Raw genomic sequence first — 14,049 nt, 5'->3', positions numbered from 1 at the left:
ATTATTCATAAAGTTCAGTGTTTAAACAAAATTTTAGTATTATTTCATTCAAAAATGACTGAAATAGGGACCAGCAGTTAGCGTAACGGCTATGTCACTGGACTCCCATGTAGTCAACTGCAGTTTGCGTCCTGGACCCGGTGGTTTAAACTCACGCCAGGCGCGTGTGCGTGCGTGCCCAAGATCCCAAGAGGAGAAAGGAAGAGAAGGGATTGCAGCGTGGCCATCCCCCCTGGGAGGTGATTTCTTGCTTTCTGTTTCTCTGGCGAGCGCATGCACCCTAAAGCAAAAACCTCTTAAAAAAAAATGACTGAAAATATGTTTAGCATTCAATATATTAATGAATCTGCCAGTCTAGCTATTGTAACAAACTATATTTACTTTTTTATTGGGTTGTCAGAAAAGTCAAGATGCATTTTTATATAGAAAAATGTTTACAATTACTTACTGTAATGACTTTCCCAACATCATGACTTTCCCAATAACCTAATATAGGAGATAGCACTTTAAATGGGGAAAGGATCACAGACATTTGATGTCAATGCTTATTAAAAATACAAAGTGGGCAAGCCTTACAGCCTAGTAGGATCCTTCACTGGGATCTTACCAAGTGGATGATCAGTTTGAATCCTGACTCAGACACTTCAAAAACATGCCAGACACATGTATGTGCATGCCCAAAATCTCAACAGGGTGAAGAAATGGAAGAGACTAGACTGCAGCATGACCACACCTCATTGTGGGGTGCTTTCTCTGTCTGTCTGGAACCAGCCGATGGCATAATGGTTATATCCCTGGACTCCCGTGTAGTTGACTATGGTTTGAGCTACAGACCCAGCGGCTTAAAACTCACGCCGGGTGCCTGTGGATGCAAGTCCAAAATCCTAAGAGGAGAATGGAGGAGAAGGGATTGCGATGTGGCCATGCCCTTGGGAAGTAATTTCTCACTTTCTATCCCTCTTTCTCTCTGGTGAGCGCACACACCCTATAGCAAAAAAATCTCTCTCTTTAAAAAGAAAGAAAGAAAGAAAAATATTACGTGGCCCTCAAGAGTTCATAGGACAAAATACACAGAAATAATAACATTCTACATATATCTTTCACAGCCTATCAAATGTGTTATTTCAAATTTGATAACACATTTTAAAAGGATCTAAGCAAACAGCAAATTAGAAATAATATGACTGTGACTCATTGGACAGGTTTAGTTTCTTAGAAAGTTTAAGTTCATACTCAGTTGAGTAATGTTCAAGCTTATAAATGTCTGAAAGTCATCTAAGTCATTAAAATTTCATTTATAGGGACCAGCAGATGGCATAGTGGTTACATCACGGGACTCCCACATGGCCAACCAATGTCTGAGTCCCAGATCCAGTGGCTTGAAAATCACGCTCGGCACATATGCATGTGTGCCCGAGATCCCAGGAGGAGAATAGAGAAGGGACTGTGGCAAGGCCATCCCCCCGGGGGTGATGACTTACTTTCGCTCTCACTGTCTCTGTCTGTCTCTCTCTGGAGTATGCAGATGAACTACAGCCAAAAACTCTTAAAAAAAAAAAATTCATTCCTATTCTAAAAATGAGAGTAAATTATTTTTATACACAGTTTAAATTAGGCTGAAAATTATGTATTGCATAAACACTAAAAAGAAACATTTTTTCCATTTTTATAAATTTCAATTTTATATTCTTTTTTAAAAAACTCACAATGGGGGACCCACAGATGGTGTGGTGGTTGAGGTGCTATAATCCTACATGGCTGATTATGATCTGAGTCTCAGACCTTGGTGGCCTGCTTTCTTACTTCTTCACTTTCTCTCTCTCTTGTGCATGTGCCCTACAGCAAATCTTTAAAAATAATAACTTAAATAATTCTTAATAACTTAAATACTCACAATGCATCTACAAAACTATAATTTACCAAATGTTCAAAATCCTTTGCATTTTAGGTTCCTTATTTAAAATACTTCTACTTAAACACTATATTGATGCCAAAAAAAGACACTGACTAAATAGTCTATACATAAATGTCTAACATAACATATTTGACACCTCTTACCAAAAATAGGCTTTCTCTAAGGTCCCTAAAGTAATTAATTTTCCCTCATCATCAGGTGATAGGAATTCTATTTTGTAACTGGAAATATTTCAATATTATAAATATTTCAGTATTATAAATATTTCAATATTATAAAAAGTCCATTCAGAAATCAATGAACTTGAAAAACACAAAATATATTTGATCACTAAGAAACTATACTATTATCAGGCATTTAAAAAAATAATCTTTTTTTGGCCAGCAGATGGCAAGGTGGCTGAGGTGCTAGATCCCACATAGCTAACTCCACAGCTCAAGTCCTGGACCCGGCAATGTGAAAAACACACAGAGCCTGTATGCGTGCCTGACAAAAATCCTGAGAGAAGAATGGTGTAGAAAGGACTGCAGTGGTGAAACCCAACACTCTGTTGGTAAAACCCAACCCAATACTATCTGGCAAGATTTCTGATTCACATCCAGACTGAGAATACCATGCTTGCTCATGATCCAGGTCTAGCTAAAGGCTGGAAGTAGATTGTGGTGTCAAGATTGTGATATTCCCACATGACAGACTGTGGTTTCAGTTCCAGACTTGGTGGCTTCAAAAATCATGCTGGGCATGTGTATATGAGTGCCCAAGATCCTGGGAGGAGAATGGAGGAGAAGGAATTGCAATGTGGCCATCCCCGCGGGGATTTCTCACTTTCTCTCTCACTATCTCTCTCTCTCTCCAGAAAGGACACGCACCCTAAATCAAAAACCACTTAAAAAAAAACAAAAAAGGGACCAGCAGATGGCATAATGGTTATGTCATTGGATTACCATGTAGTTAACTGCAGTTCGAGTCCCATACCCAGCAGCTTAAAACTCACGCCAGGCACATGTGTTTGCATGCCCAAAATCCCGAGAGGAAAATGGAAGAGAAGAGGTTTTGGCATGGCCATACCCTTTAGGGGGTGATTTCTCGCTTTCTGTCTCTGTGGTGAGTGCACGTGCCCTATAACAAAAATCTCTCAATAAAAGACCTGTTGGGGTGCTGTCTCTCTCTTTTCATCTTTCAGAAAAACTAAATAAATTTTTAAAATAATTTTATTCAAAAATTATGTTGTACCATAATTCTCAATTTCCCTTTTGTGAAACTTTTCCCCCCCAAAAAAAATTATTCATAAAAAAATTCATGTACTGGGACCAGCAGATGGCCTAATGGTTACATCGCTGGACTCCCATGTAGTTGACTGCGGTTTGGGTCCCAGACCCAAAAGCTTAAACTCATGCCAGGTGCGTGTGCATGCGTGCCCAAGATCTGTAGAGGAGAATGGAGAAGGGATTGCAGCATGGCCATCTCCCCCAGGGGGTGATTTCTCACTTTCTGTCTGTCTTTCTCTGTCATTTTGGCAAGCGCATGCACCCTATAGCAAAGACCTTTCAAGAAGGAATAAAATAGAAAGGAAAACAATAAGAAATTTACTGTAGTTCATGAGGAAGTAAGATGTATGGTTTTATGATTTTTAAAATTAAATATGAAATGTTTTGTACCTGGTAAAAATGTTGTTATAACCTTTGACATTTCCTCCACAATTTCCTGACGGACTTTGTGGTCATCATCTGTTATTCCTTGTTCTTTTGCTAATTCAATAACTGCAACACTTAAAGCAGCCAAGTGGGCAGGAGAAGGAGGTGGCAGAGAACGAAGCTCACTTTCTTCCTGCTTTTCCTGTTAGTGTACCATTTGAAAACAACAACAAATCTATTTTAATGTCCTTATATTTAAGGCAAGACAAAAACAAACTCAACAAAAATTCACCCTCTGTGTAGCATATATAAGACATACATAATATATAAACAACAAAAGAGACAGAGACCTCTGTCTTTGTGAAGCAGGATTTGAATACTGAGAAGAGCTGTGGGGAAGGTTACTATTAATTTATCCTTTGATATCATAAGTATAACGAACACTTAGCTAATGATTTTCTTGAAGCAGGAACAAATTTTCTTAGCTGTAACATAAGATCTTGAACACATTTAATCAGCATATACAGTATCAGGAGAAATAGTCAAAGAAAAACATTCTAGCTTTTATCATCACATTAGAAACACTACCCACTATGTACAATTGGTGCCTCTATTATTTTATCCAACCCTAGATAAAATGTTCAAAAACTTCTATTCTGCTAAATGTTTGACAGTCAATTTAAAACAAGAGGAAAAGAGGGAACTACGGGATTGGTCTACAGTAGTTAAGGGAGCCAGATCTCACATGGCCAACTCCAGTTCAGATCACAGCCCAGGTGACTTACAAAACACACTAGGCATGTGTGCATGCACGCCCAAAATCCCAACCGGATGGAGAAATAGAAGAGAAAGAATTTGTAGCATGACCATGCTTCGCAGGGGAGCACTTTCTCCCTCTCTTTCTGTCTCTCTCTGGCAAGAATACATGTCCTCTGGGAATTTATTTTTAGAAAGGGTGATTATGATACATATGCATAGTAACTTTTTTTAATAATCAGAAGCAACTATTACACTTTATTAAAAACACAGAGAAGCATTTCACTTTCCTTTGATTATATAAGCAAGCACAAAGATCAATTTAAAAATAAAATTTACTTTAAACCACTTCTACCCAGGAATATACATCAGAATCACCTATGAAGAAGGTTTGTAAACATATTAGCCTCCAGGCCAGGGTAAGACTACAGTAGGGTAGTGGGGGTTGGGACCAAGTATGCTTAAAAAGCACTGACATATCCTCCTTCTGAGTTACTCACTAACTTTAGGTTGACTGGAGGACTTGGGGTTTATTGGGTCACTGTTTGGGGACGTGGAGCGCTTTCTCTGCAGATTTACTAGAAGTAACGAAAAACTTGGCCCCTGGCTTTCTGGGAGTCTGTCTTGGGTGTTCCCCCACCCCTCCCCCAGTGAAGGGATTCTTTTTTTTTCCATCTCTTAAATTATGGCTTATTCCCCAGGCCTTTACTTGGAGTCTCTAGCTCTGCAGTTTTGGGGCATCTCTGAAGTTGGCAAAATCTTTTCTTTCAGGTGTGTTGGGACAAGAACTCTTTTTTGGAGATGTCTTTTCTGTGCCATGTTTTTGCATCTCTGTATTTCCTTTAGCTGGAGTTTCCTCTATTGGTACTTATTGTAGAATTTCATCTTTAGATTGATATTTCAGTTTAAACTGGGCTTTAACTTGGCCAGTCTTTTCCTTCTCCTGTTTTGTGTTCACTCCTTTCTGGGATCCAGAATTATTTACTGAAGCACCACCAATTTTAGATGCTATGTCATCTTTAGTTAGTACTGAACCTCTTGCATTATCTTTTTGTTTTTCTTCTTCTGTTTTTCATATTCTTTTCTTCTGTGTTTCTCCTTTAACGTTTTCTTCTTTTTCTTCTGAGCAGCAGTGGATACTCTCTTGGCTCCATGCTGACAAATGAGGAGAAGATGGGAATGGCAATCAATTTCTGTTTTCATACAGGAGTGTCGTACTCTCCCATTTCTCTGGCAATTTTTCTGAAAGTCTTTTCGTGACAGCAACAGCATTTTCAACAATGTGCTGGACCTGCATTCCAGTGTGACCAATGCACAGAGTACTGCAAGAACCACTTTTTTGAGATGTTTAAGATGGTTCCACTTACAGAATTATTGATCTCTTTCGATAAATTCTTGGCCATAAGGTTCACACTTACTGGAACTTTCTTTCTTTGATAAAAATACCTCCCGATGCATGAGGGCAAGAGCCACCTGATCCTCTCATCAGTGACAAAGAAGTTAAAACTATTCAGGAAGTAAAGTTTGACTTCAGAGGCTTTATACTCCTTTTTCAAAGATTGGAAAGGAATAATCTGAGAGATTATTTTAACTCCATGCTTATTCAAAAGGTCTCTATAGAAATGTTCTGTCTTTTCAGGAGTCAATTGGGATTATTCTTGGTAAATAAATTAATTTCTGCTAAATCTTTTCAAATACCATTAGGCAAGGGTGATCTGACCTTCAGTTATTTACTAAGAATTTACTAAAAGTAAATTTTTATTCTCATTCAAAAGCAACTCATTATTGTTTTTCCTGATCCTGGCATGTGCCAACAGAGCTTCCAATGCCTTCCTTATCTCCTCTTCATAAAATTGCTCCAGTGAAGTGGGGATCACAGGAACTGAGGGCGAGGCCACTGGCGTGCCCAAAGCAATGCCATGGTGGAAACCAAGACCTCCATGTTGTTCTCATCTTGTGCAGGCATGCGTACAGCCACATAATAACTTTCATAAATTATTTCTGATTATTTTTAAAAATGTATGTTAACTGCAAAAGCTACATAAAACATAGGAAAAAGTAAGAAAAAAAAATCACCCACAATCTTTTATTTCCTTTTTCTTAATTTCATTTATTTTATAATTTCTTATTTATATTTCATTGTTGCATATTTTTGTGAAGCACAATGTTGTTTTTCAAAGCATGATTGTAGTGTCTGATAACCCAATCACAGATATGACCATACTCATCAACAAAGAACCCTGCATTATGTTGTCAACCTTCGGTTTTGCTCTACTAGTTTTGTTTTCTGAGCTAAACACAAACACATACACACACACACATACATACATACATACATACACGTACGTGGCAACATCCCCCTCTTTTATTTTCTTAATTTGCCAGAGAGCATGTGTACTCACTAGGGACAAAGAAAGAAAGAGAAGGCATCCTCTTTGGGGAACCATCACACCATAATCCCTTATCTATCTCTCCCTCCTTTTAGGATTTTGGGCACGCACGCACATACACCCAGCATGTTTCTCAGGTCCAGAAATTTAATCACATATATGTGAGATCTAGTCACCATTACACCACATCACAGGCTGGCCCAACAATACTTCCTTTTTAAAAAAAAAAAAAAAAAAAAACTCTATTGTAGTATACCATTTCATAGCCTATTTGTCTTGTTTTATATGCAATTTTGTGTCTGAGTCTCTCCCCCTAATCCTCTCTCATTTTGTTTTTTTGGAGAGGTTTTTGCTATAGGGCTTGTGCGCTTGCCAGATTAGCGAGAGTGAGAGAGACAGAGAAACAGAAAGTGAGAAATCATCCCCCAGGGGGGATGGCCACACCGCAATCCCTTCTCCTCCATTCTTCTCTCAGGATCTTGGGCACAAACGCACAGATGCCCAGAGTGTCCTCTCTCATTTTTAACATAACTGAGACTATACCATCTTTTATTTCATATTACGTTAAAAGCATTTTCTGTTATCACTTTTCAGTCACAAATTAATCTCTTCTCTTTTGAGACATGGTTCTCTAATCAGATATCACAACCAAAATTAGCTGGTTTCCCCCATAAACACAGACTTTTATCCATTCTTAATTTCAATTACTGTTACTTAACGAAAGTAAAACTACTCTCTGGGACCTGCAGTTGGCATAATGACTATGTCGCTGGACTCCCATGTAGTTGACTGTAGTTCAAGTCCCAGATCCAGTGGCTTAAACTCATACCAGGCGCATGTGCATGCATGCCCAAGATCATGAGAGGAGAATAGAGGAGAAGGGATTGCAGCATGGCCATTCCCCCGGCGGGTGATTTCTCACCTTCTGTCTCTCTGTCTTTCTGTGTCTTTCTGGCGAGCGCACACACCCTACAGCAAAAAGTTCTCCAAAAAAAAAAAAAAAAGTAAAACTAATTTCAAGTACAGTATTATCAAACACAGGGGTAGGTCAGCCTCATTTTTATAAGTTTCTGTGCCCATTTCTATAATTTTTAGTTATAATTAAAGACTTAAGATCACCATCTAAATTTTCAAGACAATTTTTTAGGATTTATCCAAGGGCTTAATAGCAACATACTTAACAAAAAAACTGATACAAGATAAACATGCTACAAAATTACCTTAATACACATGGAATTACCACAAAATGCTCTGAATCATACCACTAGATTTTCATGGAAATAACATAAAAGAAAATCAAGGAACATTCTGTTCCACCTATGCTAGTAACAAGTCTAACTACTTGCTGTAGGATACTGTTCCAACAAACATACCTGATATCTTCATGTCACTGATCATTTTTATACCCTCCTGATAGCCTCATGTATCTTGTCATAAAAAATATAAATGAAGTCTATGTCTTTATGTAACTTATATTTTAGTTGGAAAAATGGCAATAAATTAATAAATATGCAAAATCATGTTAAATAGTGCTATAAAGAAAAATAAAACAGAGTAAACTACAGAATGATGGCAAGGAGGTGTTGTTTAGAACAAAATGGACAAAGAATGCCACTCTGAATAGGAAACATTTAAGCAGAGATGTGAATAAAGTGAAGGACAGACATTTAACTCTCTGGGGAAGAGCATTCCAGGCAGAGAGAAAAGCAAATGCAAAAGATTGAGACAATAATGTCCCAAATGTTGAACACAACAAGTAACTCTTTTTGTAGTTGAGTAGCAAAAGGGCGAGTATAAAAGATGAAGTTGAAGAGTAACTAGAAATTAAATATTGCTTGAGGCTAAAGGACATGGTAAAAGGCTTAGAAACTTACTTTAAGCTGGGAAAACAATGGAAGGCCTAGGGGCAGGAAGGAACATGGTATGACATATTTTAAAAGACTAATCCTGGCTGCTAAATGGAACAAGGGAGAAAAGTTAGTTAGAAATAAAAATGACCAGGGAATCAGTTTGCGTAATGGCTATGTCACTGGACTCCCACGTAGTCGACCGTGGTTCGCGTCCCGGACCTGGTGGCTTAAAACTCACGCCGGGCGCGTGTACGTGCGTGCCCAAGATCCCGAGAGGAGAATGGAGGAGAAGGGACTGCGGCATGACCATCCCCCCTGGGGGGTGATTTCTCGCCTTCTGTCTCTATGTCTCTCTCTGTCTGTCTGGCGAGTGCACGCCCCTATAGTGAAAACCTCTCCAAAAAAAGAAAAAGAAAAAAAAAAAAAAATGACCAGATAATAGCAGAGCATTGAAAGATGACACTCTGCAAGGCTGGCCCACACAGGAAGGTTCAGAGTTTATATCTGGAGAACGTGGCACATGCTGGTCAGGCTAGTAAGACCAGTAGTAGACTGAAACATCACAACACTGTTGGGGTTGTATACACACTTCCTCCCTCTCTTCCCTCATGGAATAAATAAATACACATAAATATAAAGTTTAGGGACCAGCAGGTGACGTGGTGGTCAAGGTGCTAAACTCTCACATAGCTGACCATGGTTCATGTCCCAAACCTGGCAGCTTGAAAGTCACACCAGATGTGTGTGCATGCATGCCCAGAATGTAAGGAAGAAAATGGATGAGAGCATACTGCAGCGTGGCCATCTCCCCTTGTGGATGATTTCTCACTTTCCTTCTCACCGTCTCTGTCTCTCTCTCTGGCAAGTACAACATGCCCTATGGTAAAAACCTCAATAGAAAAAAAGTTCAAGTGAGAGATGATGTTAGTTCAGAATGAAGCAGGAAGTAATGGTATGCAACATATAAATGAATTTGGAACATATGGTACTTTTTTTTTTTTTTGGAGAGATTTTCACTGTAGGGCGCGTGCGCTCGCCAGACAGACAGAGAGAGACATAGAGACAGAAAGCAAGAAATCACCCCCCAGGGGGGATGGTCACACCGCAATCCCTTCTCCTCCATTCTCCTCTCGGGATCTTGGGCACACACGCACACGCGCCCGGCGTGAGTTTTAAGCCACCGGGTCCGGGACACGAACCGCGGTCGACTACGTGGGAGTCCAGCGACATAGCCATTATGCTAACTGCTGGTTCCCGAACATATGGTACTTTGAAGGTAAAATACACAGGATTTGCTGCTGGGTTAGAATGTGAAGTACAGCAATCATTTCAGTGGCACATATACTAACACTGAAATGATACAGAGAAGATTTAGCTTGCTCTCTGCACAAAGATGACATGCTAATTTGTGAAGCACTCCACATTTTTACTCAGGCTTCATGGAATGCTGGATGGTCTCATTAAGGTAGGATGGATGGACTGTGCCATTCAGGACAACTTGTGTAAAAGTTCAGGTATTGCAATAAGTACTACTACTTATTTTCCTCCAGGAGGCACTTTAAATAACAAAGAGAAAAGCAATGTTTTGTTTCTTAATTCACTGGACACTAAAGAAATATATTTGGAAGCAATACATAATCTCCCAGATTTTGAGCTACTTTCAGCAAACATATTAGAGGACCATTTGGCTATGGGTGGCTCTTATTTGTTCATTTTGGGAAAAAGATTAAAACTCAAAGGATCCTGAGTTGAAAAAACTAAAAACCGAAAGAAAAAAAAAAAGTGATCATATTCAAGTTGGCAAGTTTGGTAATTTTTTAAACTCTGTTTCCACCATGTTGAACTTTACTGCCAGAATTAAGAAAAGCATCAAATCTTCTTTATGGTCAACTTGAGTTTGGTACACTAGATTGTGCAACTCACAAAGGGCTCTGTAACATGCGTAACATTCAGGTTTATTCAACAACAGCTGTATTCAACCAGTCTAATTGTCTTGAGTATGAAGGACATCACTCTGCTTGACAGACCCTGGAATTCATAGGGGGCATTAAAAATTCTTCAATGGTCTCCCTTACAACCACCTCTTTCAATGAACTAGTTAAACAGAGAAAACACAAAGAAGTCTTAATGGTTGATTTCTACTGCCCACAGTGTCATCCATGTCAAATCTTAATAATAAAATGGAAAAGAGTAGACTAGACATTAACTGGACTGATCAATGTGGGCAGTAAAGAATGCCTAGAGTATCATTTTTATTTGTGCTCAAGAAAATATTCAGAGATATCTTGAGATAAGATTTTTTTCCCCTCGGGGCCAGCAGATGGCACAGTGGTTAAAGGCGCTGGATTCCCCCAAGGGCGACTATGGTTTGAGTCCTGAACCTGGTGGTTTGCTTTCTCTCTCTCTCTCTCTTTCTCTCTCTCTGGTAAAATTCAAATTTAAAAATGTATAAATAAATAAAATAATTCTTTAAAAAGAAACTAAAAAAGGGACCAGCAGTTAGTGTAATGGCTTTGTCGCTGGACTCCCATGTAGTCAATCGCAGTTCGAGTCCCAGACCCGGCGGCTTAAACTCACACTGGGCGCATGTGCATGCAAGATCCCAAGAGGAGAATGGAGGAGAACAGATTGCAGCATGGCCATCCCCCCTGGGGGGTGATTTCTCCCTTTCTGTCTCTCTGTCTGTATTTGTCTTTCTGGTGAGTGCACGCACCCTATAGCAAAAAAAACCTCTCCAAAAAATAAATAAATGCTCGGCATCAGCAGTTAGCGTAATGGCTATGTCGCTAGACTCCCACGTAGTCGACTGTGGTTCACGTCCCGGACCCGGTGGCTTAAAACTCATGCCAGGCACGTGTGCATGTGTGCCTAAGATCCTGAGAGGAGAATGGAGGAGAAAGGATTGTGGCGTGGCCATCCCCCCTGGGGGTTGATTTCTCGCTTTCTGTCTCTCTGTCTGTCTGTCTGGCAAGCGCACGCACCCTATAGCAAAAAACCTCTACAAAAAAAAAAGAAAGAAAGAAACTTAAAAGATTTTTTCCCCTCAAAAAAATTAAATAAAGCTTATCAGTTTCAAAGTTACAATAGTTGGAACGGGGATGCTTGTTCCATATAAATTGGAGTCTAGGTTATTTTTATTCAAGTATCCATACAGATCTAACACCTCAGATTTTTCAGTGGAAAAGTTTTATAAAAGACAAAACATTAGGTGGTTAATTTCTATGCTCCTTGGCGTGGACCTTTCCAAAATTTTGTTCCAGTGTTTGAGCTCTTGATTAGGATGATTAAAGGAAAACTGAAAGCTAGAAAAGTAGACTATCAAGTTTATGCTCAAACGTGCTAGAAAGCTGGTATCACAGCCTATTCAATTTTACTGGTATGAAAGAACAAAGAGAAATATTTGGGAAGAGCAACTACATGCTGAAGATGCAAAAGTCATTGCTACCTTATTGTATGACAGATTTAAAGTTCTCCAAAATCAAGGAAAGAGAAATAAGGATGAACTTTGATGATTCTTTTTTTTTTTTCTTTTTTTGGAGAGGTTTTTGCTATAGGGTGTGTGCGCTCGCCAGACAGAGAGAGACAGACAGAGAGATAGAAAGCGAGAAATCACCCCCCAGGGGGGATGGCCATGCCACAATCCCTTCTCCTCCATTCTCCTCTTGGGATCTTGAGCACGCACGCACACACACCTGGCGTGAGTTTAAGCCACCGGGTCTGGGACTCAAACCGCGATCGACTACGTGGGAGTCCAGCAACATAGCCATTACGCTAACTGCTGGTCCCAGGATGAACTCTGATGATTCTGAAGACAAAGAAAAAACTGAAAAAGAATTCTGACAAATGACAGCAGAAGACATCATTTAAGATGTTACCACATTTGTGGTGGGGATAAATGATTATTCTGGACTTGTAACTGTACTGCCTGAATTCTATACAACATTGATATGAATGAAGAGTTTGCAAATTCTTCTGTAAAGGGCCAGATCATAAATATTTTAGGCTTTGCAGACCATATGTGGTTCTTAGTCACACATTCTTCATTTTTTAAAAACGATTCTTTAAAAAAAAATACAAATACCATTCTTAGTTCAGGGTCATACATAAATAGACCACAGGCCAAATGCAGTCCATGGACCACTGATTACTGGTCCTTAGAAATAATGTTTTGGATGACCAGATGGGCTGTATTCCAGGGATGCAAGGGTGGTTCAACATACCCAAAACCATAAATGTAATACACCATATTAACAGAAAGAAAGATAAAAACCATACAATCATTTCAATCAATGTGGAAAAAGCATTTGACAAAATACAACATGGCTTTATGATCAAGACTCTCAATAAAATTGGCATAGAAGGACCACTTCTCAGCATAATAAAAGCCATTTATGAAAAACCTACAGCTAACATTATACAAAGCTACCCACTTTCTCTGCTCCTATTCAATAAAGTGATAGAAGATCTAGTCAATGTGATCAGACAAGAGAAGGAAATAAAAGGCATTCCAATAGGGAAAAACTGAAATGACCTCTGCAGATGACATGATTGCATAAATAGGAGACCCAATAGTATCCATGAAAAAACTTCTCAAATAATAAATGCATACAGTAAAGTGGCAGAATACAAAATTAACTTACAAAAATCTATGGCATTTCTATATTCAAACAACTAGCAGACAGAGACAGAACTGAAGAATGTAATTTCATTTACCATAGCCACAAGAAGTATAAGATACTTACAAATAAAACTAACCAAGGAAGTCAACAAACCAAGGAAGACCTCTAGAAGGAAAATTATGAAAACCTTAAAAAGGAAATTGAAAAGGACACTAAAAAGTGGAAGGACATCCCATGTTTCTGGATTGGCAAAATCAACAAAATAAAAATGTCAATCCTACCCAAATTAATCTACATGTTTAACGCAATCCCTATAAAATTACAGGAGACATTCTTCACAGATCTAGAAAAGACAAAGAATTTGTCTGGAACCATAAAAGACCCAGTTTTGCTAAAGTCATCCTGTGTAAGAAGACTGGAGTAAGTGGCATCTTACTTCCTGACCCCAAAATATATTACAAAGCTGTGATAATCAAAACAGCAGGGTATTGGCACAAAAACAGATATGAAGACCAATGGAACAGAGCAGAGACTCCAGAAATAAACCCCAAAACAGACAGTCCACTCATCTTTGACAAAGGGTACCAGTCAATCCAGTGGGAAAAGGGAAACCTCTTTAGCAAATGGTGTTGGAAAAACTGGGTATCCACCTGCAGAAAGATGAATCTGAACCCCTATCTGTCACCATTAACAAAAATCAACTCAAGGACCAAAGGCCTAAACCTAAGACCATAAACTATACAAACTACTTGTGGAAAACACTGGAAAACTCTGGGAGACACTGGGTTAGGCAAAGACTTCTTAAACAAGACACCCCAAATCACAGGCAATAATCCCCCAAATAGACAGGTGGGAGTACATCAGATTAAGGAGTTTCCGCACAGC

At 39.0% G+C, this 14,049-nt stretch overlaps 1 protein-coding gene and 1 non-coding gene across 13 annotated transcripts in view; one reads left to right on the top strand and one right to left on the bottom strand.

Annotated features, from left to right (window-relative positions):
• TUT4 (terminal uridylyl transferase 4) overlaps positions 1-14,049 on the bottom strand; it is a 210,706-nt gene that overhangs the window by 80,987 nt on the left and 115,670 nt on the right. For all 12 annotated transcript variants that reach the window (XM_014588140.2, XM_014588142.2, XM_027772234.1 and 9 more), the window contains one exon: positions 3,574-3,751. In XM_014588140.2, coding sequence (XP_014443626.1) covers positions 3,574-3,751 — 178 coding nt within the window. The remainder of the gene's footprint in view (positions 1-3,573; positions 3,752-14,049) is intronic.
• LOC114007952 (U6 spliceosomal RNA) lies at positions 9,866-9,973 on the top strand. Its single transcript, XR_003549526.1, has one exon. It is a non-coding gene; the product is annotated as a U6 spliceosomal RNA (small nuclear RNA).

Source organism: Tupaia chinensis, unplaced genomic scaffold (genome assembly GCF_000334495.1).
Source record: "Tupaia chinensis unplaced genomic scaffold, TupChi_1.0 Scaffold000259_1, whole genome shotgun sequence".
Taxonomy (NCBI): Eukaryota; Metazoa; Chordata; class Mammalia; order Scandentia; family Tupaiidae; genus Tupaia; species Tupaia belangeri.
This window is presented reverse-complemented; position numbering and strand designations above follow the sequence as displayed.